The sequence below is a fragment of the Gadus macrocephalus genome, chromosome 2 (genome assembly GCF_031168955.1).
Source record: "Gadus macrocephalus chromosome 2, ASM3116895v1".
NCBI classification, from domain to species: domain Eukaryota; kingdom Metazoa; phylum Chordata; class Actinopteri; order Gadiformes; family Gadidae; genus Gadus; species Gadus macrocephalus.
In genome coordinates, this window is record NC_082383.1 from 8,711,810 (window position 1) to 8,733,892 (window position 22,083).

The window sequence follows — 22,083 nt, forward strand, 5'->3', positions numbered from 1 at the left end:
GGTCCCTTGGACTGGGATAGCTTCTTGTGTCACACAAGAAGGTATCCAGGTCCAAGAGACAACAGAATTGTCTAGCCAAGAGCTTACATCGATTGTTGAACCGGAGCTGGTGGGGCTTGACCCTCCTGGAGTGCTATGGGCTGTGATGGATGGGCTGGAGTTGGAGTCCTCTGCATCGGCTGGGTCGATAGCAGTCAGTTAGACATACCCATGGCATTTATAATAAATGAAAAAAGTCCTTAGTTTGACTCGTTTTTGTGCTTTATAAGTATTAGGGAAATTCCAGCACATACCTTCAACACGCCATGCATTGGGAAGCCGGCGACACTGTAATGGTTTGATGTGGTCTTGCAGATCATCCTCTTGGATGAAAGTCCCATTCAGATTAAACTCCTACACTGGCCAATTTATTCAGAAAGGAAGGCAGTTTCTCCTCCTGTAGGGAAGGTAATACTGCCAAAAAATGTTTCATGTCATCCCTCATCTCTGAAAAATAAAGCGTGAAAAACATTACTTGATTTATTTATTTGCTTTTAGGGCAACATGTTCAAACCATCAGCCTCAGTTAAACGCTCTTCTATTACTTTTTTCCATAGGAATTAAAAATGTAATTGTCTATTTATAATTAAGGAAAGATGAAGTGACAAGTGTTAAACCTATGATTAGAGACTTCGCTAGATGCACGCTATGAAGGTTTCTTGCTTTGGTGGTTCGATAATCATAGGATTTCTGGGTTACCTCCTCAAATATAAGACAGGCATGTCATTAAAAACTGAATAATACACAGTAATCTTTGATGATGGTGTCAAAGAGTTTTTGTGAAAGTCTTATTTTCCTTTTATTATTCTGGGGCTCTGTCACAAAAGAAAAAAATAATATTTCCAATAAAGCTGCTCTGGAAGGGGTAATATCTCTTCCAGCCAAAGTTCAATGCAGCCATGGCTCCTTTATCTACCCTACAATGTGTTGTTTGAAAGCATGGCAAGCTTTCCTCTTGCATGTGACCAAGCCTGCGTCTTATCCTATGAAAAAAGAAGTGAATAATTGTCCTGGCCCCCCACAGAATGTAACAGACTTCAATTCTGCATGGCAGCTGGAACGAGTTATCATATCAGTCATCGGTTTATAAATAAAATGGGTCCATGATTTTCAGCGCAAGCTGTTTCATGTGACACTGTGCTCTAGCTTTTTAACGAGATAACCTAAAATGACTACAGTTTATATTTACATCCTTACCAGACTGCTTGTCGTAAGTAGAAATATCCCATATCTTCACGCCATGGCGGAATAAACGGAGAAATAAAATTCTCTGAATTTTATATTCAGAGTAAGTATTTGTCGCAGACCCGGCAAAGAATGTGTAGGGCTGTGTTTGTGTCCGCCTCTGACTTGCGTGAAGACACGGAGACACGTCACAGCCTTGCCAATACAAGAACACTTAAAGCCTAATAAAGTGTCAAATAAAAACACTGGCATTTGAAGATTGTATTGATTTATTTCACCGCTCACCCCATTTCTCTGCCTGCATTCTCCCTGATAGTATGTCACTCGCAACCTCTGTCACGCTGAATAAATAAACTTTGATCAAAAGAAGAGCTATATTTTCACAATACCGCTTCCTTTTCAAACATGTAACAGAATAGAACTCATGATCATAAATAATATTTAATAATCATTATAGTTATGGAACAGCTAAAACGACAACATAACAATATAACCTTTCGTTATTGCTGGATTGCTTTCAGTTGTGTGTCATTGTAGACTGAGTAGATCATGTTACAATTCATTTAAATAAAAAATAAACAGTCGATCACCCAACCGCCCGACCGCCTGCCCACACACACAAACACACCCAGACACTCAGACACACACACACACACTTAGACACACACACACACACACACACACACACACACACACACACACACACACACACACACACACACACACACACACACACACACACACACACACACACACAAACACAAGGCAGTGGAAATAGGGGGTTGACATTGAAAGTAAAGGAGAGCATCAGTTGATTGGGTGGAGGAACTTCGTCCATCTAGAGAAGGGAAGTGAGATAAGGCATGTGGATCAATACAGGATGGAGTCTGTGTGTGTGTGTGTGTGTGTGTGTGTGTGTGTGTGTGTGTGTGTGTGTGTGTGTGTGTGTGTGTGTGTGTGTGTGTGTGTGGGTGCCAGTGTAACCGTTCCACCAAGGTCATGGCGTGCTGCAGCTGCTTGTCCACTGGCGTGACGGTCAGTGCTGGACGTCCCGATGGCTTTCGCTTTGATTGACATCCCAGGGGTCGTGTTGTGCTGGTTGTTGTTGTGGTTGTGGTGCTTATCTTCAGGGTCCAGAGAGAGGGGAGGAAGGGAGGAGGAGGGCTGAGATCTACAGAGTGATGACCAACTACTGCACTCACAGTGGCAGTGTCGCATAAAAAAAAATATATATTTAGTTGTTGGGATGGACATGGACTGGAAGCAAGGCTGTAAGTAATTGGACCAAGTAACAGTTTGAATCGAGGGGAATAGAAGAGAAACTGCACAAAAATATTTTGATGCATCCCACTGTCTACTGGGGTATATTTAGACTCCAGGGAGATTGGGCTGTGACTTGTAAACAGGCTTTAGAGATGATGGAGAGCACATTGTACCAGTAAGGGGCAACCCAGTCGCCAAGAAAAAACGTTGACGGTGTACGTTTCCATGAACACTGGATGCGTAGCATTTCAACGTAAAAAATAGCGTGTTATACCTACAGTATCCACGCGTGCCGCTGTGGAGGCGGGTTTCGGGGTTTGGGTTTCACGGCTTTCGCGGCAAATTGTGGACACGATTGTTTAGGGGGGGGGGGGGAGGTAGACTGTTGTTGACCGGGGAGGGGGGGGGGGGGGGGGAAGACACGTTTGTTGAGGGGGACGACGACGACGACGACACGATTGTAGGGGGGGGAACACGTTAGTTGAAGGGGTGGGGGGGGGGGGGGACACACGTTTGTTGAGGGGGGGGGGGAGACACGTTTGTAGGGGGGGGGGGGGCACGCTCGACAACGAGAGTTGGTTTTTATTGAACGCTCGACAACGAGAGTTGGTTTTTATTGAACGAGACTTCAACACGGAACAGCTGCACGAAACGATGGTCACGTCACTCTCGGTGACGGTGTCGACAACAATGAACACACGAACAATGTTAATAGAACAACACACAACCACATAACATCCCGAACCCATTAACCCCACTTAATCCTAACAACAAAACAAGTTAACAAAAGCCCCTTTTGTCAACTGACAACCCCAATTCCCAGAATCCCCCGCGGCTCCGGAACACGGCGTAGCCTATATTAATCTTTATTATCTGAATGGGAAATGCAATATTTTAGGACAGATACACCATTAAACGCGTTTCTAATGACATTTCTAGCGAGAAATGTACATTTTCCTTACATAATCTTCAGTCAGTGAATGTGTATGATCTTTATTAATCTTTATTATCTGAATGGGAAATGCAATATTTTAGGACCGATTCACCGTTAAACGTGTTTCTAATAACATTTCTAGCGAGAAATATACTTTTTACTTGCATAATCTTCAGTCAGTGATTGTGTCTGATCTTTAGTTTTATAGTTATTAGGATTTGATCGGCTCGCTCGCATGTTTCAACGACGTCACTGCTTTTAGCTAAACTAGCAGCTCACGTGCTTCCTGCGTTTGCGTTATTAAACTGTTACTTTATGTAACTTTTAAGGATATCATCTTGTTAGAAACACGTATATCTGAGAGCCAACCCAGTCGCCAAAAGCATACGTTGACAGTGTACGTTTCGTGAACACTCGATTACGTCGCATTTCAACATAAAATAGCGTGTTATACACACACACGCACGCACGCACGCACACACAAGCACACACACGCACACGCACGCACAGACACACACAGACACACAGACACAGACACACGCACACGGTGCATTTCGCTGCTAAAACAACAACAAAAAAATATTCCCTCAAAAATTATTACTTTCAAAACGTTGGCCAAAATGGCCAATAATATCATTTTTTATTTGGGATGCTTCTAGGACATTTTGGGTGGATTTTGAACGGTATGTGGGCCGCACGTTTTTTGCAGGACCTGGCAACCCTGCGCTGTTGCCCGAGATCTGGATCCACCACCCCCCCCCCCCCCCCCCCTAAATAAATACTATGGCAGAATAAAGAATAAATTCATGCATTATCATTAAACTTGAACATTTGTTTTTACAGTAGATTGGTGGAGGGATGACGTATGTTGGCCAACCCGGAAGTTAGCGTCGACCTGGGTTCCCTTGACAAAAAGCCAACGGGTTTTTCCATTGGATTTTGGATTATTGCAGAAAAATTAGCATCTTTGAAGCACCTCCTCAAAAACTGAATATAAATAAATAAATAAAAAGAACCGTTTTCCAAAGAACGAAATGTAAACCAATGCATTCTGAATGGGAGTGTTTCTCCGATTTTTCCATGCTACACAGAACGAAATGTAAACCCATGCAAATAAAGACTTCATGGTCATAATAATTTAAATATCATTAATCTCCTGAGTGTGATGGGTGGTATTCTATTTTTTTCAACGGGGCTGGTGCCGTCTCCTTTTGACCTTTTGACCCCAGACTGGGGGGTCAAAAGGTGGGAATAGCTGAATCAATTCATTAGTCAATCAGAAGCATGTAAATATCTTCCCGGTGGCGTAGGTGTCCTTCACCTTGTTCGAACCCCTTTTATCAAAGGGGGTCTCAAAGGACTCATACGCTTCAACAGCGGCTGCAGCAGAAGTGTTGAGACGAAAGATGATATCAAGACATTTATAGAATATTCCCATTCACATGATTCTTCGCACGACCTGCAGGTTGGAGAGACTGAAATAACCCCCAAAAATGAATAATAATGTAAAAGCAGCCAAGTCCCACAAATTGCTTGAACTATTTATTTCATTCCATTGTTTCGTTGATATGCATTATTGAAAAGTTTCAAGCATATGGATTTAATGCAATATCCACAAACAGTTCAAAATGGTACCAGAATACCTGAAATGTCTTGTTTATTGTATTAACCAGTTCATTTCTCTTTTGTAAAAGTCACCAAAAGTCAAAAAAAGTTAAACGCAAGGTCACAGGCTAACAGTGGAGCTGTGTTGGGAACCAGCAGCCAAGAGCTTCCATGGAAACTTTCTACCCATGTTAAATAGATTTAGTTGGCAGTTCCTTTTCTGCCCATTATTTTTTAAACTTGTGGAAGCACTTTGCAGTACTGGGAGACACCATTTCTAACGGCAATGGAGCTAGATTCTAAAAATATCAAAAGATGCCCAAAGCAAATACCTTTAACCCATAGTTGTGTTTTATCAAATTAAAAAAAATCTGAGTTTCATTGACCACAAATTGAGCAGAAATATTTTGCATACAAATCTTTAAATAGTTTAACCACATTAAGAAAAATACATTTGTTAATTTTTTTTATTAGTGAAGCCACAAGTTTTGCACATTATTCAAACAGAATACCTGAAATGTTGATATTTCAGCCCTTTCGGGTTAAAACAAGAGAAAAGGACAACCTAACAAGAGTGAAAAGTTTGGGTTAGGTGACAAAGGATATTAAAAGATGTCCCTGGTCAGGTAGACTAAATAAAAGTGTATTCCCAATTGCTCCAGGACATTCATGTAATTTACTTGTGAGCTCTCCCTCAAGCCTAGAGAGACATCAGTGTTGAACCACCAACTGAAAGAGGGTATTTGCCATTAGTATGAGTGACAACATTTCATGGCTATTAATTTAGTTCATTATATTTAGCTGATTTGAATAGACTTTTCTAGCAGCTGAGGCTGTCAAAGAACTAAATATGGAGCAACTACAAAAAGTAAATTTGCAGCATGACCAAATTATACAAAAGGTATAGGAACTGTTCTAGCAGATATGTTTTAGAAGTCTCTTTTGATAGGCAGTGTAGAATGTTGGTGTATTTTAGTGTCTCTCTGTTGTTCACATTTCTAGTCTAGGGACAAGCCAGGGCCTCTCATACTGACGGGGTGTTCTGCCATTGTTATGTCTCAACAAGGTTGAACCGACCTGGGGCCCGTTTCAGAAAGCAGGTTCAACAAACTCTAAGTTAAAACCTTAACTCTAGGTTGACCAACTCTGAGCTGTAAAACTCTGAATTTTCGGTTTCAGAACAGGTGATAACGCTTAGTTCAATCAACTCTGAGTCAAGGTAACTCTGAGTGAAGCTCGTGCATGAGGATATAAAAAGCCCTCATCAATGAAACACAGATAACATGATTCACCATGGCAACAAGTACTAACAAGCCTCGATCCTCCTACTTCTCCCCAGCGGAGTTGCAAATCTTAATGACTGCATATGCAGAAAGCGAGCATATCTTTTTACTAAAAAGCAATACTATGGCAGCAGCCAAAAAGCGGGAGCTCGCATGGAAAAAAAATAGCTGACAGAGTCAGAGTATTTGAGAAAAATAAAATGTTTTCTCTTGAACGTTCCACTTATTCAACAATTATATTCCATATGTGTGTTTGTGCGCACAGGTGCAACCCAACAGGCCCCAAACGGACTTGGCTGCAACTAAAAATGAAATATAAAAATGTAGCAGATAAGGTATAATTTAAGTACAAGCAATTGTGATGTTGTTTAGCCTGCCCTCATTAAACAGCATTTAGTGGCTGCATTCAACATGTGATAGATATATTTAAGTAATTAGGGAAATCTGCTAAACAAAGAAAAATCCCAACACTGCCAGTATTTAAAATTGTCTATATGAAAGCAACACCTAAATGCCTTTTATACATACAAGTCTCCAAATTTGTGTTTTCTGGTTATCTTAAAATTTGACCTCCATTATAGCCAACAGAAAAAAGGCAGAGTCAGTTAGAAATGATTGAAGCATATCATGTCTCTAACAGCTCTTCCATCTCGTGCATCAGCAGGGGGGTCAGGATTATTATCTGGATCATTGGGGGAAAGAGTAGGACCTTGTTCTCCTCTAATAGTGGCAATGTTGTGGAGAACAAAACATGCCACTATAATGTCACAAGCCCTTTCCGGGGTGACCCTGAGCCTACGAAGGCACTGGAACCGGGCCTTGAGTATGCCGATGGTCATCTCCACTCTGGCTCGTGTCCTGCAGTGAGCCAAGTTTTAGTGTTGCTGTGGGCAAGGGTCAGGGTCAGGGTAAGGGGTCAGCAGATAGCGCTGGCAGGGGTACCCTCTGTCTCCGAGTAGATAACCATCAAACTCTCCTATGATAATACAAGATACACTTTATTGTTTCAGTTGTAATAGGAGGAAACAAAATATTGATCATAGGATATAACTATATACTGGATATATAAACTATATATATATAAACTCACCACGGGCAAATCTGGCACTCAGTGTAGACTCACGAAACATTCGTGAGTCATACACAGACCCAGGTAATTAGCTGTATAGTGAAGCATATTTCATTTGGAATGTTAAAGGCTACTATTTAGGCCTACCTGTACATTAATGCTGTGGACAGATTTCCTATTCACATAATCTCCTTCATTTATTGAAGGAGCTATGATAGGAATGCGAGTGCCATCTATGCAGCCAATCACACCTGGAAACCCTAAAATATATCAAATTGACTGATTAGTGCTTCAAGTCTCAAAGCTTTATGACATAAATGAATTACTGCTTAGACTGATACCTGCAATTCTGTGGAACTCTTCTTTGAGAAGTCTGGTGGGTCTGTGACTTGGGAACACTACAAACGTGCATAGTAGCCGTTTCAGTGCAAGTGTCACATTTCGGACAGCCAGTTTCCTTGGACACATGCTCTGCATCACCGACGTTATACAAAAAACTGCCGTTGGCAAAAAAACGAAGTGCAATACAAAGAATTTGCTCGGAACTGAGCGTGTCCACGATGTGTCATGTGAGTGATGTGAGGGCTGAGAATATTGTTTATATAAATTATTGATGATGCAGAGAAACGGAAACGCTCAGACAGGTAGCTACTCATCAGGGAATGATAAAACATCCAAGTATCTGCGCCTCGACATCAACTGGCTCTTCAATAAAAGGACACGCCATGTCTGCCACTGCCTTCAGTCTGCAGGCTTTAACTTAAGAGCAGGAGAAACTCAGGGTTAGTTGAAGAAAACCTGCCAGCGAGCAGGTTAGGTTCACGGAGTATGTTGCCAGGGTAACTGACTCAGAGTAAAGCGGAACTGGCTTTGTGAAACTGAAAAACCAGAGTTTCCCTCATCTCAGGGTTAACTAACTGAGAGTTTTCACTAAACCTGCTTTCTGAAACGGGCCCCTGGTCCACCGGGACATGGCCAGGGCCAGATGCCTTATCAGTGCTGAGAGTGCGTCTGTTTTTGTGTTATTCATATATCCCCTTTTTGTATTATACTCGCCCCAACCCTTTGGTTCGACGAGAAGAGGGTTCGACAGCCAAGGAACAAGTCATCGACCACCGGGTCCACTATAGATTATTCAACCTAAGTCTGTATCTCGCTGTATTACATCCTGGAATAAACCATCTATTCAACCCTCTGATCCAACCCGTCAAGTTGCTTTGATTTCGACTTCAAGAATTACTACTACGACTGAAAATACACAACGCAGAGTCTGTCCGAACAGTTTAGAAATAAGCTGAAATCTAACATTTGGTACCGTGACACCGTCTTGAAGAGAGAGGAGTGAGAAGACGATTGCCTCTGAAGATTGCCCTGTGATCAAGACCGCGCGCCCTGCCTGGGAAGACGTCTGATCTACCACAAGCCTCCATTGCCACAACCTCCAGATGGCTTACGACCTACGGTAACTCCTCGACTACTGCAAGCCAACAAATTGGCTCTTGCACACCAGACACGCATTTTGCTTTATTTTAGGTTTTCAAGCATCTTAAAATACCCAAATCATCGCTCCAATACACAAGTCAGCTAATGGCCTACAAGGAAATGCTGAAGCTAGTGTTAGTGATGGCGATAGAAATGGACAAGCTTGCGTGTACAAATATGCAACTAGAATTGCAAGGTTCACAGCCCAGTTGCATAAGTGGTCACAACCGTTGGATTGTAAGCAAGGGTAAAAAAAAAAAAAAAACTTCCCACAAACTAGTCAACATGGTCAATTGAAAGCCTGTACAAAACGACCCTGGAATAGTCAAATGCAGCTTTACTGCGGATGAATTAAGCCAAATTGCATAAACATCCAATGGTAAACAGTATACAAATGCAATCAAGGTTGCACTCACACTAGGCCATCTGGCCGTGACCGTCGCAACTGTGGCCTGGCCACGGTAGGCTCTTGTACATACGCCATCACGTCGCTAGCATCCAAACAATTCTACCAAACCTTAACCAACTAGTGAAAAATGGAACAAAACTTTAGCACACACCCAGTGACTAATCACCTTGTCCAGGGGTGTTCCAACGTGGTTTACCAGAGGGCCTTGTGGACTTAAAGTAAGCCACACATTTGACAGAGACAGCACGGAATGACGTTAAACTAAGCTAATCTACAGGTTACTAGTGCAATTACATGAGCATTTTGCACAATATTTGTACTCAAATGCTACGTAAAGCAGGCTTCTTCAGAAACCCGTAGCCTGCTACATTGAATGGCAACTGTAACAAATCCTGACCAAGACCGAAAGATGGCTCTGGAAGCCACTACGGCCCACGCAGCAGATTAATGCGTGGACCGTGGTGGCTTCCAGATCAACCCTTCGGTGGACCATTCATACACATGTATTCCGAGGATGTTTTGAAGACACTGGAGTCCCATGGCACTAGATTCCTTTGAAGACTAAGTTGGTATGGGGGGGCCCAAAGGGGGCCCCCCCATAGATCTTGTCAGTCATCTAACACCTGTTAAGAAAAACACACACACACACACATCACAAGATACAAATCAGCAAAGCAAGGTTAACAAACAGCGTCGACATGCATGTCAAGGTGCAAAGAGCAGGGATACTGATGGCTTGTGTCTGAGGAGACAGCCCAAAAACGTCAACATTTAATAAAGGAAAATAACTTTTACTCACTGCGGTGGTCTGTTTCGAAGTGCCATGTTGGTAGCAATATTTGTCTGGGCTGTTCAGTCAAATGCCCACAAAAACAAACACGCAACAACGCATACTTTCAGTTTGTATAAAGTGACAATAGTGATCTGCAATCTAGATCGAAAACTTTCAACCCTCACTAAACTCAACCTCGATTGACACAGGCCGATGCGAAAAGTAAACCAAACACATTGCGTTCACCTTTAATAAAGGGGTGCGTGACAGGTGATCTCAATTAAGAGCTAATCAGAAAGAACAAAAATATTGCATTTCCCATTCAGATAATAAAGATTAATATAAACTACGCCGTGTTCCGGAGCCGCGGGGGATTCTGGGAATTGGGGTTGTCAGTTGACAAATGGGGCTTTTGTTAACTTGTTTTGTTGTTAGGATTAAGTGGGGTTAATGGGTTCGGGATGTTATGTGGTTGTGTGTTGTTCTATTAACATTGTTCGTGTGTTCATTGTTGTCAACACCGTCACCGAGAGTGACGTGACCATCGTTTCGTGCAGCTGTTCCGTGTTAAAGTCTCGTTCAATAAAAACCAACTCTCGTTGTCGAGCGTGCCCCCCCCCCCCTACAAACGTGTCTCCCCCCCCCCTTCTATGGCGAGTGGATAGTGCCAAACCTAAGGATTCCCTGGAAGAGGCGAAGGAGCAGCCTACCCTACGTCGCCGTGGGAACGTGTTAAATTTTGAATGGGATTGATTGGGACTGCAGACGAGAGACCTGCAGCGACGTCACGGCGGCGGCATGGAAGATCCGTCCACCGGCGGCGGTGTCACGGCGACGTACATAAGGAAATTCAGACAAAATGTACGTCTACTCTCGACGTGTGGATAAGTTCGTCGCCACTAAGACGCCTGCTGCCCTACGTCGCCGTGACAAAACTTAACATTTATTACTCAACAATGAAGGTAGACATAGATGGGTGGAATCTACGGTGGTTTTATGAAAATAATTCATACAGCAAGTCCGTTCTGATCTTTGAGTTTAACATAATGCTAATGACACACACACACACACACACACACACACACACACACACACACGCACACGCACACGCACACACGCACACAATCTCTCTCTTTCTCTTACAGACACACACACACACACACACACACACACACACACACACACACACACACACACACACACACACACACACCTTTAGTTACGTATTCTTTATTTTTTAGCAATTTCTAAAAACGTTATCATCCAAAATCTTTTCCGGGAAAGCACATTTGTTTTTGAATGTAAGCTTTGACTCCTACGTACAGTGTTGTCTGCCCTCTGGTCCCACAAATGAATATACACACAACAGATGGCCAGATTATCATCGTCATCTCACTGTTGTGCGAAAAGGCCTTTCTCATGTGAATTTAAGATATGATCTCAAACATAAACCCCGGTATTAATCGATGGACCTTGAAAGAAAGATTAGAAAAAACTCACTGAAGCACTCATTTTGTATGTCTGTACTTAAGCAAAAAGCACATAAATTATACAAAAACAAAGAACTTCTGTCATACAGCAGTGTCCACCACATATATCCTACAATAACAAATCTATTCTCGTCTATAATAACAACATTTCATGAAATTACAGAAACAATAGTAACCCTGATAAATCTCTATAGTTATTCTATATTTTCTACATATAATAAAACCTTATGTAGATTTTTTATTTTAAGGAGGTACTCCCTTAGCTTTCTGTAGCTCCGATTTTTCCATTGAATCCTAGAGACAAACTGGACAAATTAGGATGTTGAAAGCATGGCCAGTCTTTTGATATTGTGTAAGAGAGTAGGTGTTAAAACACACATTGGTATGGCGATAAGAGACCTCTGGAAAAGACTTGGAGGTCCTTAGATGCAATCGCAAGACCCAAGATCATGGAGAAGCACAAGCACTTGTCGCAATTACTAGGTTTTTACAACAGATGGCACTGTTACACCAAAAACAACTACATACTGTATATTGCACAATGAAAATCTATAGGATTTTCTCTCCGTTACTCTTAGTTTAAGTGATATGAGTGTTGTTTGGTAGGGCGTTGGGGAAGGTTGATAAGAATCGTCCTCCCAAAGAAAGAATGGTAGATATGGGGGAGTGACGGACAAACCCATCAAGATCGTATGAAATCTGACACCACTTGGAACAACTTTCTCTTCAACATGATATTTCTAAGAAGAAAACCGTACACATATCTTTTCTTAATCTTGTGAAACAGTAAAGTCAGATGTAGCTGAAGTACCCTTTCTCTCTTTTACAGTACGAGAATAAAAAAAACAATGAATGGGGCACATCAACTGTGTCTCCATGTAAGGATCCTGACAACATGAAAGCATTAAGAGCAATGGCATCAATGAAGTCCCAGTCTCTTAATTTTCCTCTTCACAGACACTTCCGAATGAGAGGAACAGGGTACATGGGAGTTCATAGCTGGAGACACGAGACTGTACATTATAGACCAAATAAAGCCACCCACACAAAGATAAAAACACAGTAACACATTTCAAACATATCGGATGTATTGCTTTAAAATATGAGATTGAGAATCCTGACGTGTCATGTTTTAAAGTCAGAATCTGATCCCACTTGATTGTTTATGTTTAACTGAAATGTTCAGTTGAATTGGCATTAGTTTGTTTGAAAAAAAAAATTAAGAAAAAAACAAAAGCTACTTAAATTGCTTTTGTAATTAAATGAGCTTTAAGGTGCTTTGAATGTGGTTGCCATGGCACTGTGCCTTATTCCCGTCATTCGATAGGTGTAAATGTTTGTCTTGATCAGCGTGGAGTAGGGTGAGCTGTTCACATGCGCATCCAACCGCACGGTTGGATGACACCAGTTTGGAAAGCTCAGACTTTGCCCGTCATATTTTCTGTGATGGTTTTGTCAATGTGACCCGTTGGTATTTTTTTTTTGTCGATTATGTTTCTATATTTTTCTGTCTTATTGTATTATCAAATAACAAACACAAATGGCAAGGAAAACAAGGCCTGTCGGGCAAAGAAAGGCAGAAATTCATCAATCAAAGAAGAACAAGAATTCACAATGATAAAACACCAACTTCAGTGATAATCTGTGTGCGCTGATGGTTTTTGGAAGATGATCATGGCGTGGGTGTACCGTCACAATGAGGCCGCGGAAGAAGTCTTTATCACAAACCAAAAAAAGAAAGGCAGAAACAGTTTGATCTTTTAGCTTTGCGGGGGGGGTTATTCATGAGCGCTAAATCCTGAGGACGTGGGATAGGAAATAAATAAAGAAGGCATTTGACCCTGGCTGTGAATTAGACAGCAGATGGAATTGGGGGGAGGGGGGGGGGGGGGGGGGATGGCTGAATCATTGTGAAGTCTGCCTGTCTGATCTGTGTGAATGAACACCCTGAACAACATGAACAAAAAAAAGGAGGAAGGAGAGGAGGAGGCTGAGGTGCACGTCACTAAGGTTACGTGCGGGGTTGGGGGGGATGGACTAGAAGGTTCTGACGAGGTTCTTCTGAGGGGATCTAGAGCGCTCAGGGGCACAGCCGAGAGCATTTCCAGCCGAAACGCACGGCTCGTGTCTCCGCTGCAGACAAGGCCAAAGACACAACCGCACCAACTATTAATTAACTTCTCCCCCGCACCCCCCCCCCCCTCATGGCTAATTCAGAACAAAACAAAATAGAGCAGAAAAAGAGCATTGAGTAAAGGGAGCTTATTCTTGGCGGACCACACCATATTTACAACTAGATTTTCCTATTATTGTTCTCTAACAAGTGACACGACAACACTATGGATGAACCATGTTGACCCACACGAATGGCTATGAGAGAGAGCCTCCTTTCCCTGTGCCTGTCCCGGTCTCTCTCTCTCTCTCTCTCTCTCTCTCTCTCTCTCTCTCTCTCTCTCTCTCTCTCTCTCTCTCTCCCCCTCTCTCTCTCCCCCTCTCTCTCTCTCTCTCTCCCTCTCCCTCTCTCTATGTCTTAGGTCAGATGGGCTGCATAGTTTTCAGTGTGTGGCCCTTATGGAGTTGGTCACACTAAGGATGAACGGGGTGTGGGTAGGGGTGGGGGGGGGGGGGGTGGGGGGGTAACATTGCGGTCATTAACCCTGGGTGGACGAATAGGGAGCCAGCCCCGGCTTTCTGTTTTGTTTTCAGTAGGGGGAGAAGAGGATGGGCGTGTGCGTGGCCCTCAGAGGCCCTGGGGCGGGCCGGAACAGTGTGGGTCCCAGGAAGGGGTTCTGGATGAAGGTGGTGGTGCCGCCCGGGTGCCTCAGGGCCAGGGGGTTGGCAGCCATAGCGCACAGTGCCGGCTGGGTGAGCGCGCTGGGCAGGAAGCTCGTGGCGGTCAGGGTCTTGGTGAGCTGCTTCTGCAAGGCCAGCTTGGTCTGCAGGGCGGGGGAGAGGCAGGTCATGACGGTCGGGAGATGGAGAACAACAGAAGGACCGTCTTTAAAGAGCCCGTCAACCCAAAACCTTTTTTCGTTTTATTTTGGTGACAATATGCATGATATGATCGTCAACATTGTGATCCGTGCCATTGCTATTGAGATCAGACCATCATTTAGAGAAAACAGGAGTAAAGTCCGATGGTTTTGCAGATCTCTTCCTAACACTCTTTTCCAAACACGGGTAACGATCCTTTCGTGACGCAGACGTGCCTTTTAGGATACGCTTCGAGATTCACGACCAAGGGATGAAGGCGGCGAGCTGTGTGTGGATGTGTAGAGCTCTGCCAAGGCAGTTGATTGCAGCGTGCAAGAGAGGGCTATTCTTTTCGGAAGGTAATAGTATGACGCCGCGGTGTGTGTGGATGCTGAAGCTCATTCTGACCAGCGGTTAACATGATGTTTGCATTCGAGAGAGGGTGAGGATTCCCGGACACTAAGGAAACAACGACATGGTGTGTGAAGCATTTCATACGACATTGCTCATTATAACGCTCATATTCAACGTCGGTACTATAAAATATTCCAAAGTTGCCTCGGGTAATAACCATGGGGATAAAACGCCCACCTCCATCCTAGAAACCCTTTTGTTTTTATCTTCGAAATTATGATAATAATAATAATAATAATAATAATAATACATTTAATTTAGAGGCGCCTTTCAAGACACCCAAGGTCACCTTACAGAGCATATAGTCATCATTCAAAACTATGTAAAACAGACTAGGGATAATAATCTATGATAATGCTTTCAACTTTGGTTCGTGCCTTGTCATAGGTCTAGGACTGAATCATTGATGACATGATTGATTGATGATCTTTTATTTTACAGTCTTGATTGGTCGTAATTTAACAATCTACTATTTACTCATAACTCAATGACTGACTCAGGAAGCACCCCCCTTGTGCGGCCCTTCTCAATGTTTCTTTGGAGTTATTGGGAGTTCTTTCTTGCCCTTTAGAGGATTTAGGGACTTATGGCAAAGGGGTGAGGTATATGTATGCCTGTGAACCCCTTGGAGACTCTACTAAATAGATTTACTTTTCTCAACAATATGGAAGAATTGGTCCCCAAGGTAAGAATATACTTTTTAGATCCCAGCTCACATTTCATTTTCCACCGTAGTTCACTAAGAGATGCTCACTCAGGCAGCTCTCAGTGTGATATATGAAGAAAGGGCAGGTTAATGGGTGTTTGGCGGTTTAATGGACAACTCATTGAAATGACCCACAACAGACTGACCCTATGAAAAGAGCACAGCGAAGCCTGCTTCGTTGAAGGCGCCAGCAGTGGAGATTCATCCTGACTTTCTGTTCCCTTCCCCCTGGCCCTGGTCGTATCCCTTGCCTCACCACTGTCCCGTGGTGTCCTATCCCAAGCCTCATCACTGTCCCGTGGTGTCCTATCCCTAGCCTCATCACTGTCCCATGGTGTCCTATCCCTAGCCTCATCACTGTCCCGTGGTGTCCTGTCCCTAGCCTCATCACTGTCCCGTGGTGTCCTGTCCCTAGCCTCATCACGGTCCCGTGGTGTCCTGTCCCTAGCCTCATCACTGTCCCGTGGTGTCCTATCCCTAGCCTCATCACTGTCCCGTGGTGTCCTGTCCCTAGCCTCATCCCGGTCCCGTGGTGTCCTATCCCTAGCCTCACTCACCTGCGAGGAGAGGGAGGTGAGGTTGTATTGGCTGAACACTTTCTTCATGGCCGACACCGCCCCGCCCGCATAGCCACTCCACCGGACGCTCTGTAGGGAGGGAGGAGAGGGTATCAAGGGGTGTGGGGTATCAGGAGGAGGAGGGTATCAGGGGGAGGAGGAGGGTATCAAGGGGTGTGGGGTATCAGGAGGAGGGGGGAGGGTATCAGGGGGAGGAGGGTATCAGGAGGAGGGGGGAGGGTATCAGGAGGAGGAGAAGGGTATCAGGGGGAGGAGGAGGAGGGTATCAGGAGGAGGAGGGTATCAGGGGGAGGAGGAGGGTGTCAGGGGGAGGAGGATATCAGGGGGAGGAGGAGGGTATGAGGGGAGGAGGATATCAGGGGGAGGAGGAGGGTATCAGGAGGAGGAGGAGGGTATCAGGGGAGGAGGATATCAGGGGGAGGAGGAGGGTATCAGGGGGAGGAGGAGGGTATCAGGGGGAGGAGGGTATCAGGGGGAGGAGGGTATCAGGAGGAGGAGGAGGGTATCAGGGGGAGGAGGAGGGTATCAGGGGGAGGAGGGTATCAGGAGGAGGGGGGTATCAGGGGGAGGAGGAGGGTATCAGGGGGAGGAGGAGAGTTTCAGGGGGAGGAGGAGGGTGTCAGGGGGAGGGGGAGGAGGGTATCAGGGGGAGGAGGAGGGTATCAGGGGGAGGAGGAGGGTATCAGGGGGAGGAGGAGGGTGTCAGGGGGAGGAGGAGGGTGTCAGGGGGAGGAGGGTATCAGGGGGAGGAGGAGGGTATCAGGGGGAGGAGGAGGGTATCAGGAGGAGGAGGAGGGTATCAGGGGGAGGAGGAGGGTGTCAGGGGGAGGGGGAGGGTATCAGGGGGAGGAGGAGGGTATCAGGGGAGGAGGGTGTCAGGGGGAGCAGGGTATCAGGGGGAGGAGGAGGGTATCAGGGGGAGGAGGGTGTCAGGGGGAGGAGGGTATCAGGGGGAGGAGGGTATCAAGGGGAGGAGGAAGGTATCAGGGGGAGGAGGGGTATAAGGGGGAGGAGGAAGAGGAAGAGGAGGAGGTACCGTGAGTGGGAGGAGAAGGAGAGATAAGGTGCATCACATGTGACAGGAGCGAGGGAATAAAGGAGTGATTAATGGCGAGTGCTGATTCAGGAGTCTGTTGTCAGAGCTGGTCAGTGGTGGGACAAGAGAGACTGTTTTAGAACGGGCGAGCTGCCTCCTGTGTGGGGATGGAGGGGGGGGGGGGGCTGCGTGGGGTTCATTACTTACAACAGAGTGTGTGTGTGTGTGCTTAACCTACCTGACAGGGCAGACACACAGACATGCTGTCTCACCCAGTCGTCCCCCCCCCCCTTCCCCCATCCCTGAGGACACTGTAATGAGGTCTAAGTATGTGCCAGAGTGTACCTGTCTCTGTGTGTGTGTGTGTGTGTGTGTGTGTGTGTGTGTGTGTGTGTGTGTGTGTGTGTGTGTGTGTGTGTGTGTGTGTGTGTGTGTGTGTGTGTGTGTGTGTGTGTGTGTGTGTGCGTGTGTGTGTGTGTGTGTGCGTGTGTGTGTGTGTGCGTGCACCATGTGTGGGGTGCGTGTGTGTGTGCACGCGCGCATTATGAGTCTGTCAGAATTAAGGTCAAACCAGCCAACTGTAACAACAGAAAAATGCGCGCTCCGAAATAGTGCTTGGCTGTTCTGAGCTAAACTCATAATCATTTTTAGATTCATGCTCCAATTCTTGCATAGTTTACGGGCATTATTCGTAGCAAATCTGCGATAAGGAAAAAGCAATTATGTCTAGTTTGTGTTCCTTGAGGGTCTGCTTGATTGCCTATTTATGTGACACTGTGTGTCTGCCTCATCTGGGCGCCTGCTGTGACTTACCGCTAAGCTGGTGCTCTGCGGGGTCTTGTTGTGGGGGGTGAACTTGGGTTTGGGGGGTTTGCCTGCCAATCGGTCCTTGTGCCTCCTGCTGTTCATGTGCTGTGGAGAACCCAGAGGAACGCATCAGTGCAGTAGCAACAGCCACAGTTTTGCTTTGTTTGCAGCACCCTTGACTGGAGTGAAATATAACAAATACAAATAAATGCCCTGGTGGCAACGGTCATCGTAGTCATGTGTATCGTCGAGCTGCTAATGGGCTACGGCTGCAAAGGCATCATCTCTAAGAAGGGCATCTTGAACGGAATCCTGTTAGGACGCCCGCGGACTTATCGCCTTAACAAATCTACAGCACCCAAAGTTCAGCCTCACTGCCTCTGCCTCGAGCAATCCAGTGCTCCCTTCTTGTCTCTATCCTTAAAGCACATAGTTTTTCCATATCGATATCCATTAATCTATCCATCGATTCATCCTTCCTGCTACACAGTCACCTGATTCAAGGTTTAACTTAGCTTCACTAAAGCTCCTGTGAGTTGTGATGTAATAACACAAAAAAAAACAGTTGACGTCCCTTGATACATTTTGACCAATTCTTTATTCTACATACGTGTCTTGACGTTAGATCCTCCCTCCCTCGCCCCCCTCCCTTCCTGATGTGAACCTACTACATAGAGCCAACGTCTTCCTCCGCGGCCTCACCTGACTGAGCTGGGTCTCGGAGTTGACGAAGATCTCGCACACCTCACACTGGAAGTTCTTGCTGGGCACCCCCACGCTGCCCTTGGTGCCCAGCCGCTTGCTCTTGCAGGCGGACCGGGCCGCCACCGCTTTGCCCCGGCGCCGCGGCTGCACAGGCTGACCCTCCAGCATCAGTTTGTGCTTGGTGCCTAGAAGAGGTCAGAGGTCAGGTCAAGGTCATTTCCCACGGCAGGTTATAAAAAAACAGAGCACCCTCTGCACCAGAGCCTTGACTGCTGTCTTGGAGTTCATTTAATTTGATGGCAAAAAAATATGCCTGGCCACCACTACTGAATCTGACTCAGAACTAAAAAGTGCCTAGAATGCATTAGCTGCACCGTTTTGAAAAAGGCTGTTTTTTATGGTCTAGTCCCCCTAGCCCCCCTCCTATCAATCACAAGGAGCCACAGGTTTGAGAGCCATAAAGTCATCCCACTCACCGGTGTTGTGCGCGTCCAGTTGGGAGGTGGAGTTGACTGTGACCTTGCAGACCGGGCAGTGGAGGTGTGCTTTGCCCTTCATGGCGTCGTCCTTGTCTTCCTCCGTGCATGCCTCACCCTCCGCGGTGAGCCCAGGGCTGACCGTGCCCGTGCCCGTGCCCGTGCCCGTCCCCGGGTCCGTCCCCGGGTCCGTGCCCACGGAACCGACGGACTCTGGGGTCCCGGCGTCGGAGGCGGTCTCGGAGGGCTGCTGCGGGGAGGGGGACACCTGGGGAGGCGACAGAGCCACGGAGTCCCCGGAGGAGACCTCGGACTCTGGCGTCAGCATGGCTGAGCTGCTGGGGGGGCTCTCCTCCATCTTCACCTCCTGGTCGGGCGCTTCCAGAGCGGGCAGACTGATGATACCTGGGGAAGAGCGGAAGTCAGAACATTTGATCTCACCTTTCGTCTGCCCAGAGGGTGACGTGTGAGGAAAAGCGGCTGCAGTCTGGCATCGTTTGATGAACTTGGGTTCAACGATCAAGGATTTTTGCATTATCCCTAAAGGAACCATTTGTAGAAGAAACTAAGCAGTAAATTCATACCCATCAGACAAACATAAATAATTGCTTAAATGAGTGAAATATAAAATCACGTAGTTATCCAAAAGTTAAATGGCAAAAAGCCTATTTGTCCAATTTGTCCTTTTTGGCAGATTGTATCTGGGGCCAGACTAGCCTGGCTCTTACCAGACCAAGCCAATCGTAGATTGAACGTTGGACTGGGGAAGCTGCCGTCATTTTCTTCAGCACGAGTGGCATGAGCAACGGGCCTAGTTCAACTGACTCTGTACGCGATTGGCTGCTTGCCGTCGCTTCCCTGTCGTCATTGTGTTAAACCAGCCAATAGTGCGCCGAGGGGAAAAGCCAGCTGGGTGATTGGCTCCCGCAAAAACGTATCGGAAGCAGAAAGGAATGTATTGCTCTTCTCCATTGCTCTTTTTAGGGGAAGTGACCCGTACCAGCTGACAAAGGAGAATCGGAACACTAATTCAATAGAACCGGAATAAACCCTTTTCATTAAAGATGACCTATTATACTACTTTTCTTGTCTTCATTTCTTATTAATGACTCCTATAGCGCAACCTGACACGAATCATAGCACAAAAAACGATGTCGATTTTCGGGAAACTCTTCCTCTCATCTGGGCGCTTTCAGCATTCTCTGTCAACGCTCGGTTTCGTCCTTCTCCGCCCCCTCGCCCCCCTCCTGCCAACCCAACTCCGTTGTGATTGGTTACCTTCCTTGAAGCGCACGCGCGGGCAGATTTGACCAGGCATATGGGGGGCGCGGCAGGAGTGCCTCTACGTAGATGATTTCCCGGAAATGTGAACAAGTGAATCGCAAACGTTGTCCCGAGTGTTTAGCGCTCTGCACAGCCACCCCAGACTGTCAGCAGGGAATACGTTGAAATGCATGTACGTCTTTATTTGACACTTTAGTATGGTTAAACATGACTATCGATCATTATAACAACATTTATAGGTCATAAAAGTCGAAAAAGCATAATAGGTCCCCTTTAAGGTATTTTCAACATTAAAACGGCAAAGCTTACGATAAAAGTTAATGCGCTGATGTGCTTTAACACACACCATCCACGTGAAGGTCGAGGTCAGCTTGGCATTGATAAGCTTGTTAGCTTGCGCATTTCAGAAAACTGTGTGCGATTCAGTGGATGTTGTGTGAGTAACATTTTAATTGTATTGTGTGACGACCCCGCCTACTTATTGACTACCTATCTTCATTAAGGTGACCAGCTGATGACATCAGCTGGATCTGGAGCACCTGGGACCGGTGCTCCAGCCGAATAAAAGAGCAGCTGATTGCCTGTTGTGCGCGCTACTCCTTGGCTCCTTGCAGGCGTCCACACCTTTTGGGGTTTTCGTTGGCGGTTTTGTTTAGTTATGATTTGTACGGAAATAAACCTTTATTTTATATTGGTAAATGCACCGTCTCTCCCGTTTTTGTCATCGCCGTTGAGCCGGGTTGTGACAAATGGGGGCTCGTCCATTCGGTTTGCGCAATAGTTGAGTGTAGATTTTGTTTTGCCTTTGTTTGTTTGCCTTGCGGGTAAAACGGTTGTTGCTCATTTTGCGAGTGTTTTTTCCGTAGTTAAGGGGAGAGTTCATGGTGCATGTGGGCTGACGGATCAGGGTGAGTATCAGGGTTGCTCACTTAATTTATGCCAGTACCAAAAAGCCGGTTGACAAGTGTTGTCCTCAGCGTGTGGATCTTAGTGCGGTGCGGAGTTTTCCCTGGTAGGCATGGCGGCGTTCCCCTTTGGGTTCGTTGCGGGGGTCGTGGTAGTGTTGTGGCGGCATAGTGGTTAAAGCATTGTCTTGGGAGCATGTCCGTGATTTCGGGGGAGTTGCTAGCTTGCTAGTCGCTTTCCCGGGTCAGCGGTCTCTAGTGCATAAGTACCCGCCACTGCCCGCTGCATGAAGACTAGCCGGGAGTTTAGTTAGGGGGTTGATGTTTAGTTAGCGGGGAAACTCCAAACTGGCATCCTCTTAGTGCGCACGGGGACACTTCGCTGTCTTGCTGGTCCGGTTCGGGCATAACGGTGTGTTTTGCTTAATCCTAGTGGTGGTCTTGAGATGGCTGAATGTGAAGCGTTTGTGGCGGCTCCGTCAGAGGAGGCCTTGGACAAGTGTACAAAGGAACAGCTGTTGAAACTGTCTGAGTATTATTCGGTGGCCGGGATAGAAAGGAAGCGTAAAGAAGATATTAAAATGGCTTTGAAGGTAAAACTTATTGAACTGGGAGTCCTTGCGTCTGGCCCGGTGCCAGCTTCTCCACCTGCCGTAGGCATGTCTTTT

General features: G+C 45.9%; 2 protein-coding genes across 2 annotated transcripts in view; one reads left to right on the forward strand and one right to left on the reverse strand.

The window, feature by feature from the left end:
* dhx58 (DEXH (Asp-Glu-X-His) box polypeptide 58) overlaps nucleotides 1-22,083 on the forward strand; it is a 375,030-nt gene that overhangs the window by 273,859 nt on the left and 79,088 nt on the right. The window lies entirely within an intron of this gene.
* On the reverse strand, nucleotides 11,256-20,162 carry LOC132472625 (zinc finger protein 385C-like). The gene is made up of 5 exons (XM_060072344.1): nucleotides 19,227-20,162; nucleotides 18,748-18,935; nucleotides 18,052-18,150; nucleotides 16,182-16,271; nucleotides 11,256-14,467 (listed from the first exon to the last, which is right to left on the reverse strand). Exons 1-5 carry the CDS (start codon nucleotides 19,777-19,779, stop codon nucleotides 14,234-14,236), a joined length of 1,164 nt encoding a protein of 387 aa, XP_059928327.1. The 5' UTR covers nucleotides 19,780-20,162; the 3' UTR covers nucleotides 11,256-14,233.